The sequence below is a fragment of the Astatotilapia calliptera genome, chromosome 5 (assembly GCF_900246225.1).
Source record: "Astatotilapia calliptera chromosome 5, fAstCal1.2, whole genome shotgun sequence".
Lineage (NCBI taxonomy): Eukaryota > Metazoa > Chordata > Actinopteri > Cichliformes > Cichlidae > Astatotilapia > Astatotilapia calliptera.
In genome coordinates this window covers 35,888,582-35,907,536 of record NC_039306.1, presented here as the reverse complement: position 1 = coordinate 35,907,536, position 18,955 = coordinate 35,888,582, and the positions used below count along the sequence as shown (strand labels likewise).

General features: G+C 42.0%; 1 protein-coding gene across 2 annotated transcripts in view; it reads left to right on the top strand.

The window, feature by feature from the left end:
• plxnb1b (plexin b1b) overlaps positions 1-18,955 on the top strand; it is a 93,377-nt gene that overhangs the window by 52,134 nt on the left and 22,288 nt on the right. The window contains exons 2-4 of one of the 2 annotated variants that reach the window (XM_026169110.1): positions 3,911-3,962; positions 9,009-10,173; positions 12,279-12,461. In XM_026169110.1, coding sequence (XP_026024895.1) covers positions 9,019-10,173; positions 12,279-12,461 — 1,338 coding nt within the window. In that variant the 5' untranslated portion in view covers positions 3,911-3,962; positions 9,009-9,018. Of the gene's footprint in view, positions 1-3,910; positions 4,000-9,008; positions 10,174-12,278; positions 12,462-18,955 lie in introns of both variants that reach the window. The other variant, XM_026169109.1, reaches the window with a different exon arrangement.

Below are 18,955 nucleotides of genomic sequence, written 5' to 3'. Positions count from 1 at the left end.
CTGTCCCAGCTGCCGTAGGGGAAGAGGTGGGGTACAGCCTGGACAGGTCACCAGCCTGTCACAGGGTTTGTCCACACTCATGGACAAATTAAAATCACCAATCAATGTAACCCCGCTAACTACATGTCTTTGGGTCATGGGAGGAAGCATAGAGATCCCACACAGACGCACGGAGAACATGCAAACTCCCCGGATGGTGGATTAGAACACTGGACCTTCTTGCTGTGAGGCGTAGGTGTATTAATGTTGTTTATACCACTCGTGTAGCAAAGCAGTAACACTGGTGACCTAGTGAAACAAAGAAGAGGAGGATGTTGGACAGCCAACGTGTGTCAGCTCTCACAGACTTCAAACCAGGGGTGTCAAACATAAGGCTAGGGGCCAGAATCGGCACGGCAAACACTCCAATCTGGCCCAGCGGGCTGCTTTTAGACAATGGCATAAATTGGGACTTTAAAATGTGTGAAAATGCAGTTTAACAAAAAATGTTTTTGTTTTTTTTTAAAAAGAAAAGAAAACAAAGAACTGCTGTGGACTTTCTATGGATTAACCCAAAAGTTGTGTTGTGTAATGTGAGATGCAGTGTAAATGTGTAATCAAGCTTTACAGTCAGTCCCGCCCACTTAAGATCAAAGTGGCCTTTATGTGGTCACGATGTAAATGAGTTTGTTACTTTAAAGCATCCTTTGTAAATGCTGTTTGTTGGTGTAGAGATTTTTGGAGTGAGTGTTTGTTTTGTTTAAAGCGTAGTAGGAAGAAGTTCTCATTATAGGCATGTGTTTGTGCTCCTGCTTGGTTGTGTTTATTCTCTAAATCATGTCACTAATTAGAAACTTGCTTTATTTCCCTCCCCCTTGTTCTGTGAATGAATGGGTCATTATGGATGGTCGCTGTAATTAATGGTCACCTCATCCTCTAGCTTCACTCCCCTCTTGCCCCCTCTCATTCTTTCTCTGGCTTATTATCATTAGTCACATTCCATCAGTTCTCAGTGAGCACTGAGGCTTGTCTGCACTCGTTTCTGGTCTTTTTTTCTCTCGTTGTATCCCCTTCCTCTTTTCCTCACCCCCTTCCTTGCAATTTTACGATTGTCCTTCTGTAGCCCTGGGCCAGCTTTTTCACTTCAGATATACTCTGTGCCCTGCTCTGCTGTTGCTCTCATCCGTCTCCTTCAGAATAACTGAGTATAACAGGATAACTGAGTTGAGAATGAATGAAAAGATGGACTCGGTGAAGCAGATGATGGCTCAGTTTAATGCTCTGTGGTGCTGTGGAGTCTGGCAGGCGTGGTTTGTGCTACAGGGAATCTCTCCTGCTGGTCCCATTCATCTGCTTCAGCACCCACTACTATCATGACCTTAACAATATATTAGTACATTTACCTTACTATTTATTTTTTTTGCACATTTACACTAAATCTGTCCCTTTTGCTTGCGCTGTCTTTGGACGCTCATCATATTCAGTGTAGTCATGGTCTCTTAGCTCTGTGGGAAGCTGCTTGTTTGGAGCCATTTGTGGTTTATGGATCCCCACTGACACTGCAATCATTCAACACTACTACACTCCAGAACAGTGTACTCAGACAATTTGCATATGAACCAAACTATTATAGTGAACTGAAATAAAACCTAAAAACTAAGCGTGGAAGAAGTTTTTTAGTAAACTAAAATATAATAAAAGCATAACATACAGGAAATGGCTTCAGTTCTACTGTTTGGGGAAATCTGTCATAAAAGCCATAATTGGGCTCATCTCCACAAAGTCTGCTTTGGTACTTGTGTGTTTTATGTTGGGGTTTCTTTTGTTTTTGTTAATAGTTTTGTACAGTAGACAGGAAGTACTGGGACGACTTGTTGGTGAACTTTCTGAATGGTGAATGGACTGGTTCTTAAGTTGCACTTTTCTGATCTACCTGAGCACTCAAAGCACTTTTAATTAGACACTAGTGAGATAGCCATTGACCTACTGGTCTTAGTTCCAGTGTAGTGAGCCTTTAATGATGGGGTCATTGTATTAGTGTATATTCTGGGTGTAAAGCTTAAAGTGTCTTTTTCTAGCTTTATTGTATTTCCAAATGTCTTTGGGTGCCTGCATCTTTCATAACTGCTGGAAAAGTGCATATTTTATTGCTACTGAGTGAGGAGACTAGAACAAGACTGGAGTCCATTACATAAAAGAACATTTAGATAAAAGCAATTACAGGCACATATTTCTTCGCTCTTACATCTGGCGGATGCCCAAGGCGTGCTGAAGTTAGAAGGCTTCCACTCCGAGTCCAAATGTAGGGGAATTGAATCAGGAGTCCATTTTCTAGTTCTCAGGTGTCTGAAACTTTGAAGTTGAGTCTGATTGGATTATTTGATGCAGGAATGGGAAACCTTTTCTACATTTCTGTAAGTGTCACAGTGGTCCAGTTTAGTGTGCTTTTGGCTTTTTGTTTTGCAGCTTTGTGAAAATAGTAGATTGCTAACTGGGGCCTGCAAAGTCGAAGGGTTAGAGAACACATCCCTTAATTCTAGCGCTGTTACAGTAATGTTAGTTTAACTTGGTAATCCTGGAAAAAGAAAGCCACTCTATATTTTTTGGAAAAATTCTTTTATAAATGAATGTGCCAGTCATTTCTGCCTCTGCTCTGTTAGGCTCGTAACTGCTTCCCAAGTATAATCCTCACAGGGAACTTTTCCACCAGGGAGCTGCAGCTTTATAAATAAGATATAAACACTAGCTTCCCCCACCCTCAGGGGTCAAAGGAGCCTGTGTTTAGGTTTATATGTGATCATTCCCAGCTCAGTCACCAAATGAATCTGCGTGCTTGACCTCATTGGCTGTGCAGGAAGATGCATGTTGTTGGATGGAAAAATCAGAAACATTTGGATGAGAATTGACATTTGGTAACATGTGTATATAATGTGTGATATAAAGTATCCATTATGATGATGATGATAATAATAATGCTATTATTGTTGTTATTATTATTAGTATTAGTATTAATAATAATAATAACAACAACAGCAATGATAATGATGATACTGTCCTTGGCCTCTTACCAGACCTTTACCCTCATTCCCATATATAGGAGATTTCCACCAACAAAGCAAGCTTTCTAATGCTCTTAATCTGGCAGGGGAAAAGGTGTGTGTGTGTGTGTGTGTGTGTGTGTGTGTGTGTGTGTGTGTGTGTGTGTGTGTGTGTGTGTGTGTGTACACACTGGTTGAAGTTCAGCCTCTTCAGTGGCATGAATAGCGTCTTTTTCCCAATCTCCCTTTTGGATAAGCCTGAACTCGTAAGAGATAAATCTGTGCCAGCAGTGGAGTGCGGGCAGGCTGTGGAGGAGGAGAGGTTATGAGCAGCCATATACTGTATGAAGAAGAAAGTCGAGCTTTCAATGTCATTTAACAATTATAACTGAGTAAACGCTGTAGACTTGAGGTAGAAATGAGGGTTTGTGGTGTATAAACAGTCCATGCAGTCCTGTTTTACCTCCTACCAACTTGTTTTTCTGGCAGAGACTTGGAAGGTTTTGTACCTTGTATCCTAGCAATAAGAGAGGATTGAGTACTGGGAAAGTGTGTGACACTGAGAACCACTCTTGGACTGGCATCACTTGACTTGGCCCCTACTGCAAGGTTTTTATGTAGTTTTTTCTGATTTTGGTTTTATTTTAAACACACAAAAACGGATGTAGTCTGTCAGATACGGGTCTGACTGGAATTTCAATGAAAATGAGCTTCCCACAGCATTCTTTGGACTGTGGTGGTACTCAAAAATACTAGGTGCTGGAGCCCTAGAGGCAAACACACATGCTTCATTGGCCTGCATTAATATCCTTTTAGATGTGTCGTCGCTCCGCTTGTCTCACTGTCTAAGAATAGAGAATAATGATATATCTTCTGTTTGCTTTGTGTTGCAGGTTGTATCCAGAACTATGTGTGTTTAAACCCAAGCTGCTGGGAGGTCAAGAGGTGAGATGCCTCTATAAAACACCACTGGAAACAAATGGTGAGAAGCTGATGTGTCCTATGGTTTATTTCTAGTAGTCCTTCTGTTTGAAATAATCAAACTTAATGAGATGGTCATAAAGTCCAAAAATAGACACAGTGTCTTCTTATGTAACAGTGAGTTTTATGAGTTGCCCTTACATGGTGGAATGAACAGGTTTCCATACAAACAAGGCTTACATACAGCAGCATTTAATATAGGTTAGAATTAGTAGTTAGGACTACTAACTAGACTAATACAATTACATGTGTAGTCTTGACACATATACAGTGAACTGTATAAACTGGACAGCGGTTCTTCAGCCGACATATCCTCAGCATAACCATGTTTAATATCCACAAAACTCAAGAGGTTACACACACACACAATACAGTAATATTATGTTGAAGCACAGTGCGTATCACTCCGCGAGGCTGCCTACGAGAGCCGTAATGCCGTAATGCTCCCACAATCCATCAGCTTCGTAGCTTACGAAAGTCGTAATAAAACATTTTTTGACAGATTTTCGAGCGCCGTGCACCACATAAAATCGTTTCGAGGTCAGTAAACACAACCAGAGTTCATACATGAGGGGCACTGTCGATTTTCCAGAAAATCAAAGGATTGATTTTAAGTGGGCGTGTCTGTGAAGGTTCTCAGTCATCCAGGTCATCGTAGTCAAAGGAGCTTGCACTGAAAAGCGTCTGGACTTCTTTAAGTTGCTTGAAGATGTTTCACCTCTCATCCGAGAAGCTTTTTTAGTTCTAAGGTCAAATGGCGAAGAGTCCCAGATTTAAACCTAGTGGGAGTTTCCCCCCCAAAGAGGGGAAAAAAAGACCCCTGATGATCCTCTAATCGCCTGAGCCAAGGTGTGAAAACGTCAAGACTCTAGAACAGCATCTAAACAACTCCTCAGTTTATGATTCAACAATCATGAATGCAAGAAAGTGACTGTGCAAAAATGGCATTCGTGGGAGAGATCCAAGACACGCAAAGTCTCATCTCATGTTTTCCAGAAATATCTTGACGATCACCCAAGTGTTTTGGGAAATATTCTGTGGCCTGACAAGACCGAAGCATTCCATAAAAACAACATCATATGAGCAGTCAAACGGGGGCCTGTCAGTTTGACTTGGTGTAATTGGAACCATGAATCTCTACCAGAAAATCCTGAAGGAAAATGCCCGGCCATAAGTTTGTGGCTGAAGCTCAGGCTCACTTAATTATGCACCAGGACAAGAGGAAGACCAGTAGCAGGGCACCTCTGAATGGCTGTGAACTGGCATAGTCCAGACTGAAATCTGATTGAAGTGTGTTCGCATGACCTCAGACAGGCTGTTGATGCTCTCAAGCCCTCCAGTGAAGTTAAAACAATCCTGCAGTTTAAAGGGGGCCAGACTTGCTTCAAAGATGCGAAAGACTCGTTGCAAATGATCACAAATTCTTGATTGCAAGTTTTGGCGCCAAGGGTGGCACAAGAATTATTAGATTTAGATTTCATCTACACTATGTGCTCTGAAGCAGCCTTTTGTGTTTGTTTGTTTTTCCCCCGTTGTTTCATTTCATGTCCTGCCTCAGTCATTTTGAGACAGAAGTTAAATGATGTTAGTGGACAAAACTGATGTTGATCACTGCTCCTGCTCCGTGATCACACAGGTGATACAAGAGAGCAAGCTTTGCCTGTTTCGACTATAGCATATCTATAATTTCTCTTGGCTGTGTCATGTCAACGTTAATAACACAATTACCTGAAAATAAAAGGAGTCAATGACCCCATTAGGAGGACAGAGAAATAGCCTTGCATTAGCTAGTTATGAACTAGTTATAGAAAAAAATTTTTTAGTCTTATTGACCATTTAAAGCACTTCAGAAACGAGCCATATTTAAGCATACATTCATAGAGTGCTTTATTCGCCATACTTTAGTTTATCTGACGTCCGTTTTCAGTTTAGAGTTACCAGTTAGCCTAACACATATGTAACCTAACAGACCACAGACCTTGGGTTGGGGGAGGAACCTGTAGTACCTGTAGGAAACCAACGCAGGCAGAGAGGGAACTCTCCACAAAAAGGGCCCACTTTGGGTTTGAACCAAGAAGATTCTTGGGAGACGGTGCTGATTGGTTCATCGCTCTGGTAATTCCAATTCAATTCAGTTTTATTTCTACAGCGCCAAATCACAACAACAGTCGCCTCAAGGTGCTTTATATTGTAAGGTAGACCCTACAATAATACATTCAGAGAAAAACCCAACAATCATATGACCCCCTATGAGCAGCACTTTGGCAACAGTGGGAAGGAAAAACTCCCTTTTAACAGGAAGAAACATCTGGCAGAACCAGGCTCAGGGAGGGGCGGCCATCTGCTGCGACTGGTTAGGGAGAGAGGAGGAAGACAGGATGAAGACATGCTGTGGAAGAGAGACAGAGCTTAATAACAAGTATGATTCAGTGCAGAGAGGTCTATTAATACATAGTGAGTGAGAAAGATGACTGAAGAAGAAATACTCAATGCATCATGGGAATCCCCCAGCAGCCTACAGCTATTGCAGCATAACTAAGGGAGGATTCAGGGTCACCTGGTCCAGCCCTAACTATATGCTTTAGCAAAAAGGAAAGTTTGAAGCCTAATCTTAAAAGTAGAGATAGTGTCTGTCTCCTGAATCCAAACTGGAAGCTGGTTCCACAGAAGAGGGGCCTGAAAACTGAAGGCTCTGCCTCCCATTCTACTTTGCTAACATTGGTTTATGCTGTAACTGTTACAGCAGCCATAATATACAAGTATAAGTAAATATATTTCTCAAGGACAAGAAAGTCTTACCAGATGTTGGTAACCACACGTCCAATCCACACATGCAAAGACATCAAACCATAGGTGTCCATAAATTATGTGTAATTATGAGAAATGACACAGGGGAAAACGTACTGGATGACTCTTCTGGTAATTCTTTTCACTCTTCGGTTTGAAATTTTACGGGGAGCACCTGGTCGCGGCCGGCTTCTCCGGATTATGGCCTCAACAATGCTCACTGGTACCTTCAGCAGTTTAGAAATTCTTCTGTAACAAATCCCATCAGTATGTTTTACAAGAATAAGGTTGCAAAGGTCTTGAGAGAGCTCACCATGAGATGTTTTATAATTGGGCTCCACTACAGTAGCTTTGCATGATTCACAATTCAAAAATGATCTTTATCTATGTTGGTCTTGAGTCTTTGAGCTCATCTGCCTAAAGATGTTTTTCACTGTCATGTTGAGAAAACTTTTTTCTGATTTGTTGTCCTTTGCAAATAAAGGACAACTAGAGCATAGCCAGCCCTTTTATTTACATCGTACAGACTCAAGAGTAGAAGTGTTTAGAGGAGGATTACTTGTTCGTATGCTCACCTCATTATTTTGGTCATGATTAATATTAATATACAGTGGGGCAAAAAAGTATTTAGTCAGCCACCGATTGTGCAAGTTCCCCCACTTAAAATGATGACAGAGGTCAGTAATTTGCACCAGAGGTACACTTCAACTGTGAGAGACAGAATGTGGAAAAAAAAAATCCATGAATTCACATGGTAGGATTTGTAAAGAATTTATTCGTAAATCAGGGTGGAAAATAAGTATTTGGTCACCTCAAACAAGGAAAATCTCTGGCTCTCACAGACCTGTAACGTCTTCTGTAAGAAGCTTTTCTGTCCCCCACTCGTTACCTGTATGAATGGCACCTGTTTGAACTCATCATCTGTATAAAAGACACCTGTCCACAGCCTCAAACAGTCAGACTCCAAACTCCGCCATGGCCAAGACCAAAGAGCTTTCGAAGGACACCAGGAAAAGTATTGTAGACCTGCACCAGACTGGGAAGAGTGAATCTACAATAGGCAAGCAGCTTGGTGTGAAAAAATCAACTGTGGGAGCAATCATCAGAAAATGGAAGACATACAAGACCACTGATAATCTCCCTCGATCTGGGGCTCCACGCAAGATCTCATCCCGTGGGGTCAAAATGATCATGAGAACGGTGAGCAAAGATCCCAGAACCACACGGGGGGACCTGGTGAATGACCTGCAGAGAGCTGGGACCACAGTAACAAAGGTCACCATCAGTAACACACTACAACGGCAGGGAATCAAATCCCGCAGTGCCAGACGTGTTCCGCTGCTGAAGCCAGTGCATGTCCAGGCCCGTCTGAAGTTTGCCAGAGAGCACATGGATGATACAGCAGAGGATTGGGAGAATGTCATGTGGTCAGATGAAACCAAAGTAGAACTTTTTGGTATAAACTCAACTCGTCGTGTTTGGAGGAAGAAGAATACTGAGTTGCATCCCAAGAACACCATACCTACTGTGAAGCATGGGGGTGGAAACATCATGCTATGGGGCTGTTTTTCTGCCAAGGGGACAGGACGACTGATCCGTGTTAAGGACAGAATGAATGGGGCCATGTATCGTGAGATTTTGAGCCAAAACCTCCTTCCATCAGTGAGAACTTTGAAGATGAAACGAGGCTGGGTCTTCCAACATGACAATGATCCAAAATGAGGAATGGGCCAAAATACCAGCTACTGTGTGTGCAAACCTGGTAAAGACCTATAGTAAACGTTTGTTATTGCCAACAAAGGTTATGTTACAAAGTATTGAGTTGTATTTTTGTTATTGACCAAATACTTATTTTCCACCCTGATTTACCAATAAATTCTTTACAAATCCTACCATGTGGATTCATGGATTTTTTTTTCACATTCTGTCTCTCACAGTTGAAGTGTACCTCTGGTGCAAATTACTGACCTCTGTCATCATTTTAAGTGGGGGAACTTGCACAATCGGTGGCTGACTAAATACTTTTTTGCCCCACTGTATATACCGCTAAACATTAAAGTTCAGTAAGGTCTTGTGTTTCAAATCATAATTGTGTTGTCAAAAAGAGATTAAAAATAGATGGGTGGATGGTTTCTAAAGTAAGTTCTGTTATGTGTGAATCCATGATATAACTTCTGTGTCTGGAAAATTCTTTGACATCCTGTGTTTTGTTCTTTCCCTCAGCTCTGCCGCCATGCCTCTGGGGATGGTGCGTCTTTCATTGTCAGCAGTCAAAACGCTGCTTTCTCTCCTGCTGCTGGCCACTGGCTGTCCCTTAATTTTATTTCCTATAGGCACTGTCCAAGGATCAGACTCATTCCCATCCAATTTTTATCCTACGTTTATCCGAAATGACACTCTGTTTGAGCACCTGGCCCTGCATCCTAACCCCAACGTGGGTCGGGTCTACGTCGGGGCCCGAAATCGCCTGTTCCAGTTGGATCCCTTCCTCCAACCTGAGCTACAGGATGACACAGGCCCCGTTACAGACAGCCGGGATTGCTTACCTCCTGTAACTGAGACCAACTGTCCTCAGGCCCGAGAAACTAGCAACCACAACAAGCTCTTGTTGGTCAATCCTTACTCTATGGAACTTATAACCTGCGGCAGTGTCAACCAAGGAATTTGCCAGAAGCGTAGCCTGGATTCTGTGGATCAAGTGCTTTTTTCCACAGAGAGGCCGGTTGATACTCAGTACGTAGCGGCTAATCACCCTAATGTTAGTACTGTTGGGCTTGTGGTTCGCTCTCATCCTGACAAGCAGCCTGTTTTGTTTGTGGGTCGGGGTTACACCAGCAGCCATCCGCCTATTTCCACGCGAAACCTTGCCCAGGATCCCATCTTTTCCTACGAAGAGACTGCCAAGTTGGCCGTGGCTGGCCGCCTCTCAGAGTATGATCATAATTTTGTTGCCTCGTTCGCCCACCGTCAGCACGTGTACTTCCTTTTCTACAGAAGGGACCTAAAGTCGCCATCGCGCGAGTACCGTACCTACATCTCTCGCGTGTGTTTGGATGATCAGGCCTATTACTCCTATGTGGAAGTACCGCTGACATGTCGTTCAAGGACGGGTAAAATTTACAATCTCTTGCAAGCTGTCCAGCTGGGCGTGTCCAAAGAAGACGTAGGGGGCCGGGGTTCAGAGACTCTAGTTGGTGTTTTCTCCACTCGTTTGGCTTCAACTCGGCCCAGTGAGGAGTCGGCTCTTTGTGTGTTTAACCTTGAAGATGTAGACCGCAGGATCAACTCCACCAGAGACTTTTGCTATACACAGATGGGTAAAGAAGCAGGAGTGGAGGCAGCCTACATTGAATATGACGTCAAATCCAACTGTGCCAATCTGCCAGAGGTGAGCTCACCTGTTGAATCAGCTGGTTTTTGTTCAGCTACTTAATGTCGTATGGTTTTATTTAAGACACAAAATTAGGGTGAAACGCTTGCTATTTCTGCTCGCACTTTGCTTGTAAACTGCTTGCTTTGCTTGTTGTGCAGATATTGTGAAACTTGCATTAGGAAGTGAGTTTCTTCTGTGAAGCTGCTCAGTGGTCAGCGTTCAGTGACGGAGCTCCGCTCCCGCGTCACTGTGTAATTGTAGGTTTGTGTCTGAGAGGGTGTTGCTAAAAGGAAAAATTACTGCCTACAAGAATAATGATAGCCTTCCATTATATTGTGTAAAAATGTAATTTGTGGTTATGAAGACCTTCCTTGTTCCTGGACTATTTTCTTTCCTGTGAATGGAAATGTTCACACAAACTGAAAGTGAACGCAGTAAACCATTAACTGTGAAAGCTAATACGCAGTGCACCATCACTCACCTTGTTTTCATCATTCTGTTTGCAGAAGAACATGTTGTTGTACTCTAGTGATGACTCTCCTGAGTGAAAGCTAATGTTAGTGCATCTGTGCACAGCAGTCCTCTTCCAAGAGAGGGATCTCTATACAAGACAGGAGTTGAAATTTAATGTAATTTCTTTCTAAAAGACGGTATCGAATTAGACCTCTTAAATCCAGCTGACTTTTTGTATGTATCCTTGTGAACACTGAATTTGGACAGAATGCTTGACATCCCTCTGTTATCGTTCTCTCGTTTGCAGTAGATGTGAGAAACCCGTGCAGCCACACACAGCCGATTGTCTTGAGGGGAGAATCTATAGCAGGTGGTGCAGTTTAATACAATTACTGGTCAGGGAGGATCGATTGAGGCATTAGCTGTACTTAGTGGGGTGGAGTTGGTAGTGTTTAACAAGGCCTGACAAAGAGGGATAAAGAAAGACGAGAGAGAGAACAAGATTAAGGGATACAGGCACATAGTGTGACAGAGAGATGTTTTTGAGTCCAGGTAAATCATAGCAAAGCAGATGGTTATAGGCGAACAGTCGGGAGGCATCTGGAGCTGAAAAGAGACGTGATATGATGAGGATGTCAAATCTGGCACGCAAATCATCCCCGTTCACTGTTTGCCACAATGCTCCATCTGTAGCAGTGACAGAGTCTCACACCAGCTCTGAACCACTGGAAACGGCTTTTTTTTTTAATGCTGATCAGGATTTGTGACTCATGCCTGACATTAGTGGCTGGAATGCACTTCAAGTGGTCTTTTGACCTTATGGTTACTCTCTTGTGCTTTTACTGTCCATATAATTTATGGCTAAAAGTCCGGATGATCTAGTGTGCACAGCACTCGTCAGCCAAACCAGCAGGTCGCATGCAAGCATCCAGGGCATGTTCCTAGACTGGGTGTCATAACTTTAGAACTCTATTCTTAGCATGCAGTGTTCTTTGTTTGTTTTCCCCTAATGCCTCGGTTCTCCCGATGTGGACAAAGCAGGCCCTTAATTAGCTTAATCAGTCCTCTGTGAAGCTCCCCATATGGTCAGCGACATGTTCACAGTCAGGCTCAAAGCTGTGTGCAGTGGTTACATCTGAAAACATGTTTTTACTGAGCTTCTCTTAGGATGAAGCCAAAAAAGGAATCTATTCATAACACCACACCAGCCAACAACACGCAGTCCATCAAAACAAGTAGCGCTCGACAGGCCGGGCTCAGGTTCATTCCCTCTATTTCCTACTGTTAGGACAACCAGTGATGAAGCAATGACCCCGATGTAACATTCTTGTGGAAAAACAAATGGCCTGGAACAAAAAACAACTGCCCTGCAGCCAGAGCGAGGACTCTCGCCAGAGCTACACTGTGGAGAAAAAGCAAATATTGTGTTATAGTTTTAGTTTGTTCCCAAACCCCAGCCCTTTCACAATACATCCTGCTGTGATTTTACTGCAGTAGGAGCGCTGCTGTTATATTTTTGGCTACTGGCTTAATAACAACTCACCCGAGGGCTTCTTTGTGCACAACACTAACTGAGGAGTTTACATTTAATTTGTTCTTTATTTGTGTTTTGCTTGAACGTAACACGGACTGCAAACGGATTTTCTCTCCTGTTCCCCCACTGTTAGAATACCCTGGATGCCTACCCCTGCGGCTCCGACCACACCCCCAGCCCCATGGCCAGCCGGATTCCTGTGGAAGTAGAAACCATATTAGACAGCCCTTCTGCCCGTCTTACTGCTGTGGCTGTCAGCAGCAGAGTGGGACATACCATCGCCTTCCTGGGAGACTCCAAAGGGAACTTACACAAGGTAACATGGCTCATCGTGTTTCAGGACATGCACAGACAGGTTGCGCTTGGATTCTGGTCTTAAGAAAGAGCATTTTGTGCCAACTTTGATGTTCTGCACAGATTGTGGTGGAACGTTCTTTTGTGCTTGTTATTTTGAGTTCAAACCCTGAACCGTAGTAACATGCTGGGTGTATTAACTGTAGGGCTGCCACAAACGATTATTTTGATAGTCGACTAGTCACCGATTATTTTTGCGATTAGTCGACTAATCAGATCATCATCCATTAGACGTAAAACTACAGCTTATTGCACCAGCAGCATCTGCTCTTATATAACTATCATTAGCTTACAGCTTTAAGTGTTTAAGGTCTGTGCTAACTAAAAATAAAGACAAGATGATAGTTTATTAATTTTTAATGAAATTTGCAGATTGTTTCGGTGAAGTTTAATAAACTCCTTGCTATCTAAAATATAACAGGACACTGGAGTAAATTCTGGAGCATCTCACACTTCTGATAATCAGCTGTCTGCTTGACGTTTATTCAGCTGTGCAAAAACTATAACTTTAATCTCAGCCAAACTGATTTACTCAGGAACAAATAAAATACTAAAAAAAAAAGCCAAACAATAACATTAAGTTATCTAAGTGACTCATATATATTTAACCTGAGTAGCGAAAGACAGCGGTGGGTTTGAAAACGATTTGCGGGGAGTCCGGTGTTCTCACGGCGCTAGTGAGCCTAGCCCCCGGCTCGCTAACGAGCTAGTGGGTAACAGACGTCTCCGAAAACGTCGGAGCGCTTTTGAAAATATGTGGTGTCCTGATAAACTGAGCAGATATTTGAGATTTACACAGCTACATTCTCGCCTGAAAATATGTTAAACGTTTATTTTGTGACCCAGAAAGAATAATAAGAGTAACATTAAAACTAACTAGCTGCCGCCATTGTTGGAAACTGCGCTGGGCCGCGCTATGAATTCTGGGACACAGCTGCTTCTTCTTCTTCTTCTTCTTCTTCTTCTTCGGGGTTTAACGGTAGCTGGCATCCTTGTACATACAGTGCTGCCATCTTCTGTTTCAGTCCGTTATTACACTCTTAAATCCTGCTACTTATTCCTGCGTCTTTTGGGATCTTACAAAGCTTCAAACGACGCGTCGACTATTAAAATAGTCGACGTAATCGTGACTAGTCGACTAATCGTGGCAGCCCTAATTAACTGTAGTGTACATATGCAGAGATCAGCTCAGCAAACATTGAGCTCAAGTCTTCCCTCTGTTCACCTCCAGACACTGGCTGCTCTCTGCTGTCAGGTCTGAAATCTTTGTGTTTACAGACAGACGGGCTACACTTGGTACACCCGGAGTAATCTCTACAACATCATCCTGCTGGCGGTGGAGTTGGGTTTCTAGCAGCAGTCTTACCTTTTTAACAGTGTGCTGAAACATGAGACCAGTGCAGAAAAATAAACAGTATGAAAAACACCTAATCCATCCACTGATACTTTCATTATTGAGAATGAATGTGCTTCTGTGTTTTTAATACCACACTGCTCCATAAGAGAATTTGTTTATAATCTTTCCTCTCTTGCTTAATGCTGTTTATTTAAACCTAAGAGTTCACCTTTTTAAATGCAAATGTGAGCCGGTAACTGGACTTTACTAATATCACTTTTAGCCACTGAAACTATTTTTTGTTTAATAATTAAAGTTAATAAATTTAATGTGGTTAAAAAAATAATGATGATGTTATTAACTATTTTCTGCTTTTTGTAAATACTAAATTAAAATTCATGATAATTTTTTAGCCTTAAAAATATCATTTTGATTAAAGAGCTTGTGCTGGTGGATTAACCTTTACAGAAACATACAGTTGAAACCAGATATTTACACAAACTTTTTTCCCTTTACCGTCAAACATCAAATTGGAGTAAACTTTTTGTTTCAGATCCATAAATATTCACTTTTTTTTGTCTTTGTGACATGTCAGAATAAGGAGAGAAAAAATGTATTTTTTATTACTTTCCTTTGTATTTGAGAGAATTGCCCCAAAACGGTTTCCCTTATCCTTCCACAAGCTTTCTACAGCAGTTTGCTGGGATCTTGGCCCACTCCTCTCGACAGAACTGGTGTAACTGGGTCAGGTTTGTAGGCCTTCTTGCCTTTTCAGTGCTGCCCACACTACTTCAGCAGCTTGACTTTGTCGTCCTTAAGACATTTGTAACTAATTTGGAGGTATGCTTGGGGTCATTGTTCATTTGGAAAACACATTTGCACCCAAGCTTCCTTCAACTTCCTGGCTGATGATGTATTTTGTGAAGTGCACCAGTCCCGTCTGCAGGATGCTGCCACCCCCGTGCTTCACAGTCAGGATGGTGTTCCCTCCTTTTCCTCTATGGAATAATCTGGAGTTAATAAACTTAGTGTGTGTATACTTCTGACTTTGGTGAAAGTAATAATAAAATACACAACAATGTTCTCTGTCTTTACTCTGTCATTTCACAAATACAACAAATGTGTTAATATTTATTAATCTAAAACAAAAAATTACTGATTTGATGTTTGACAGTAAAGAAGTGTATGTAAATATCTGGTGTCAACTGTAAAAATCAATTTAGGTAATCACCATTACTGTTAATTTAGGGCAGCTGTGGCACACAGCTTACACTGGGTGGTGGTCTAATAAAACTGTTAAGCTCTGTGAATTTGATTATTTAATAAACCGGACCTCCGTGTCATTCTAAAATAGCAAAGCATGAGAATGACTTCTGTCCGTAAACACTTTTGATTTTGAACCTTGTTGCTGTAGAATCCAACCTCTTCCTCAAAGATGCTCGTTTTGAGTTTAAAATTTCCTCCTGCATCTGGAGACAGAGATATGTGCCTTTCCTGGTAGAGGTCTCCCTCCACTTCTTGGTTTGCCTGTTTTATGTATGTTGTACATCTTAACATGGCTGCATTAAAAGATTCAGGGGGACAAAATGGATTATATCTACTAGAAGCCCAAATGAGCTGGTTTTTGTTGTGTGTCGAGCAGTGTTGTTACTGATGCTACAAAAATACAGCATTCAGCCTGAAAGCAAACAAAATCATCTTAAAGCTGAATGTCCACCTCTGTGCTCATTGGCCCTGTTTAATTAAACCTGTTAAAGCTGCAAATGTGTGTGATATTTGGCACAATCCTGTGAACTCTTGTCAGAGCTCTGTGACAGTGGGTACCAAACATGAGAAATACAGACACAGTTCATATTGAATGAACTGTAAGCTTTCGGCTCAGTGACCAGATTGTGTGAAGCGCGGTGGAGATGACATGCTGTCAGTCGGATTTCAGAGGTACCTGAGTCATCCAGTGCTGTGGGTTCTGAGGGAGATCAGGTTGAAACTTGGTAATACACAAGGAAAGACAGACGATTCTTGTTGTTGGCGCAAACGACCATCAGAAAAAGCAACAAGATTAGAGTCTGCGATTGAAGGAATGATGCCGACTTTGTGTTTGTTGCTGGCAAGCCTAAAAGATGCAGAGAATTATGTTAGAATGATCTAAAATATGTTTTTATTTTGATAAACCGTAACTTCAGCAACAAGATCAGTTGGCCCAGCAATTCCCTTGTTACGAGGAATTTGTAGATCGTGAGCTCGTCTGCTCACAGTTGGCTCTTTGTGTGGTTTTCCTGAATGGTGACTTGTGGTCAGGGCCCCCTGCACAAGCAGAAACGGCACAATGACGCCTATTAACATGTTTTCTGTACGATTACGTCACACTAACCCAGCTAAACCTTAGAGAGCTCCACTTTTGTGCACTGTCATCGCTGACTGGCAGACACATGCACTTCAAAACAGAGAGCCTCATTCAGAATTGAGTTATTGATCATGACAGCAGACAGTGTCAGTTTCATTAATGAGCACTTTGTCTGTGCAGCCACAGACGGTCAAAATACATATATATATCACATGTATATATCACATGTATATATGTATGTGTGTGTTTACTGTATGAATAAAAGGGGAAATTCCAACATGTGGAATCGGTTGAAGGTCTGAGGGTCCGATTGTGGTGGATGATCTGATGTGGTGACTCCCAAATGCAGAGAAAATCTTTGGTATGTTTGTTGAAGCCAGCCAAAATTCTGACTTTATACTATGACAGTGTTTTTAGGTGCAGGTGCTCAAAGTGCGTTGAAATTTGCTGATTTTTAATTTCATCTACTGCGTAATTGTTTTTGCAGTACATGAAATTGAAATGTTAAGGACTGAAATCCATTTCACATCCAATGCGAGCGTCACAATCTAAAGTCAAACTCAAGCATCAGCATCATGGGAAATACTTGTAGATGTGGCCTGATTGGTGAAGCCTTGCCCGTCTGGCCTCTCTAAGATGGTCTTTTTATACCCGGCCGTGTTCCTGCCAGTGAACTGAATGAGCTTCCAGTCATTTCTTTTCAGTACCACTGTTGGTGCCCCCACTCCAACTATTTTGAGACAGTTTTCTGCCATCAAATTCAAACTGAGCTAAGAGCTTTTGCAAGATACCAAACTTTTTTGATTTGATTGGTTTTTTTGTGTTTCTTTGTTGATGAAATGTGGCTTTGTGAGATCTGCCAAACAGCTAAATCCTGTTTTTATTTACATCTTGTACAGAATGCCAACTTTTTTTGGAATCGAGCTTTTGCTCTGTGTAAGCACAGAAATGATCGCAGGGTATAAACAGAGTTGGTTTAGCTCTGCATTATCTTCTAATTGAGACGTGGTTTGTACAGAAACACTGTCTGTGTTAGGGTGCCAAACGGGATCTGTTTTTGTTCAGACGCTCGGATTAAAGTCAGTCTCATTTGCATTTTAGATCTGTTAGATCTCCAAAGAAATCGAGAGGCTCTCAACGGCCAAGAAAATGTCTTTTCTTTATTGATTGTCATTCATTATTCAGATTAAATATATGTGGATGGACAAACCTTTGTAGCCATAAGCCATTTTCACATATGCACTGTAGCTTTGTTTACATACATGCTGTCTTCACCCACAGAAACTGTACTGCTCTTCAACCAGTGCATTGGTCACAGTGTGAGCAGTGTGATCTCTGTACCAACACCTCCTAAACTTTCTAGCATAAATAAATATAAAAACATCAAAGCTAGTATTCATTCACTCAGTACTGAACAAAACACACTGAAATCGAACAAATCTGATGTGTTCACACTCAAAGGTTGTAAAATACCCCAACACAAATAAGTTAACCTTTGGTTTGATAAGTCGTGTTGGTAGTTTAAGTGTGATATGCAAACTGCTGCAAAGTTTTGAAAAAACGCAGCCTTCTGATGTGGTGTCAGTCAGTTTGAGAGATGGGCAAGCTCACACTGGGGTGTTTTTCACAGGTTCCACCCACTGCCACCCACATCATTTCTGAATCTCTAGAGCCTGCTGATGTAAGAGTTTCTTGCTGGTGACCAGTTACAGACGGCTCTAAACTGGTGAAAATATCTCACCCAGTTGAAGTAGAAGTTAAACCTGGCAAGTGTCCCGGTCACTGAGGTCTGATGGGGCCCGTGTGAAAATGTTTCCTTTCTTGTTCCTGTTGTGTGTGAGAACACACAGTTTCAGACCTGATGGCTGCTATGTTTAAGTGTTGTTTAAAGCTGTATGCGTGTTATTGTAGAAAATGTGATTCATGAAAGAAAGCGTAACAAACCTGGAGACTCCAGTGTGTCAGTAAAGAGAACACTGTGGAAAGAACCTCATTGACTCTGTTCAACTGTTTAGAGATGATCTAAAGCTGTTTTTCGAAAAAGACTGAGCGACGGAGTATCTGAGCTGAGGTGTTGTTCTGTTCCTTTCACACTGAAATATGTGACTGTGGCACTGGGTGGAATGGATCTGATGGCTGCTGTAAATAACGTCAAACTGCTGATGTGGAGCAGTTGGTCAGGCTGTGCACTCGTGTTAACCTACATTACAGCAGCCGTAGAGGCCGCACACTGATGGACTGCAGAGACCTCCTCAACCTTGTTAACTATGTGAATGAGTCAGTGTCGTCTGTCAGACCTTAGTTTCTCATCAGTTGTGTGGGCCTTGATATATTTAATACCTGATCACAACCATTTAGATTCATATAATTGTTAAACTGGATTAGGCTTCTTCCATTAAATGAGTTCTTCCATTGAATCAAAGGGAAACTATAAAAGGAGTCTGAGTCAGAAGCTGTTGGGGGAAAAGGAACTGCTGATGTAAACAGAAAGAAGTCAGATTGTCACTGCAGGTACAACAATATCAGAACTATGGCTGATTTACAGTGTGGGTAATGTAATTATCAGGTTTTGACTGGAACGTGTGGAATAAAAAAGGCCTCTGAATCTGCAGCTTTAGAAAAATATTTTACTAATAATGAAAAGGGGCACGGTGGCACGGTGGTTAGCACTGTTGCCTCACAGCAAGAAGGTCCTGAGTTCAATTCCACCATCAGGTCTTTCTGTGTGGAGTTTGCATGTTCTCCCCGTGTTTGCGTGGGTTCCCTCCGGGTACTC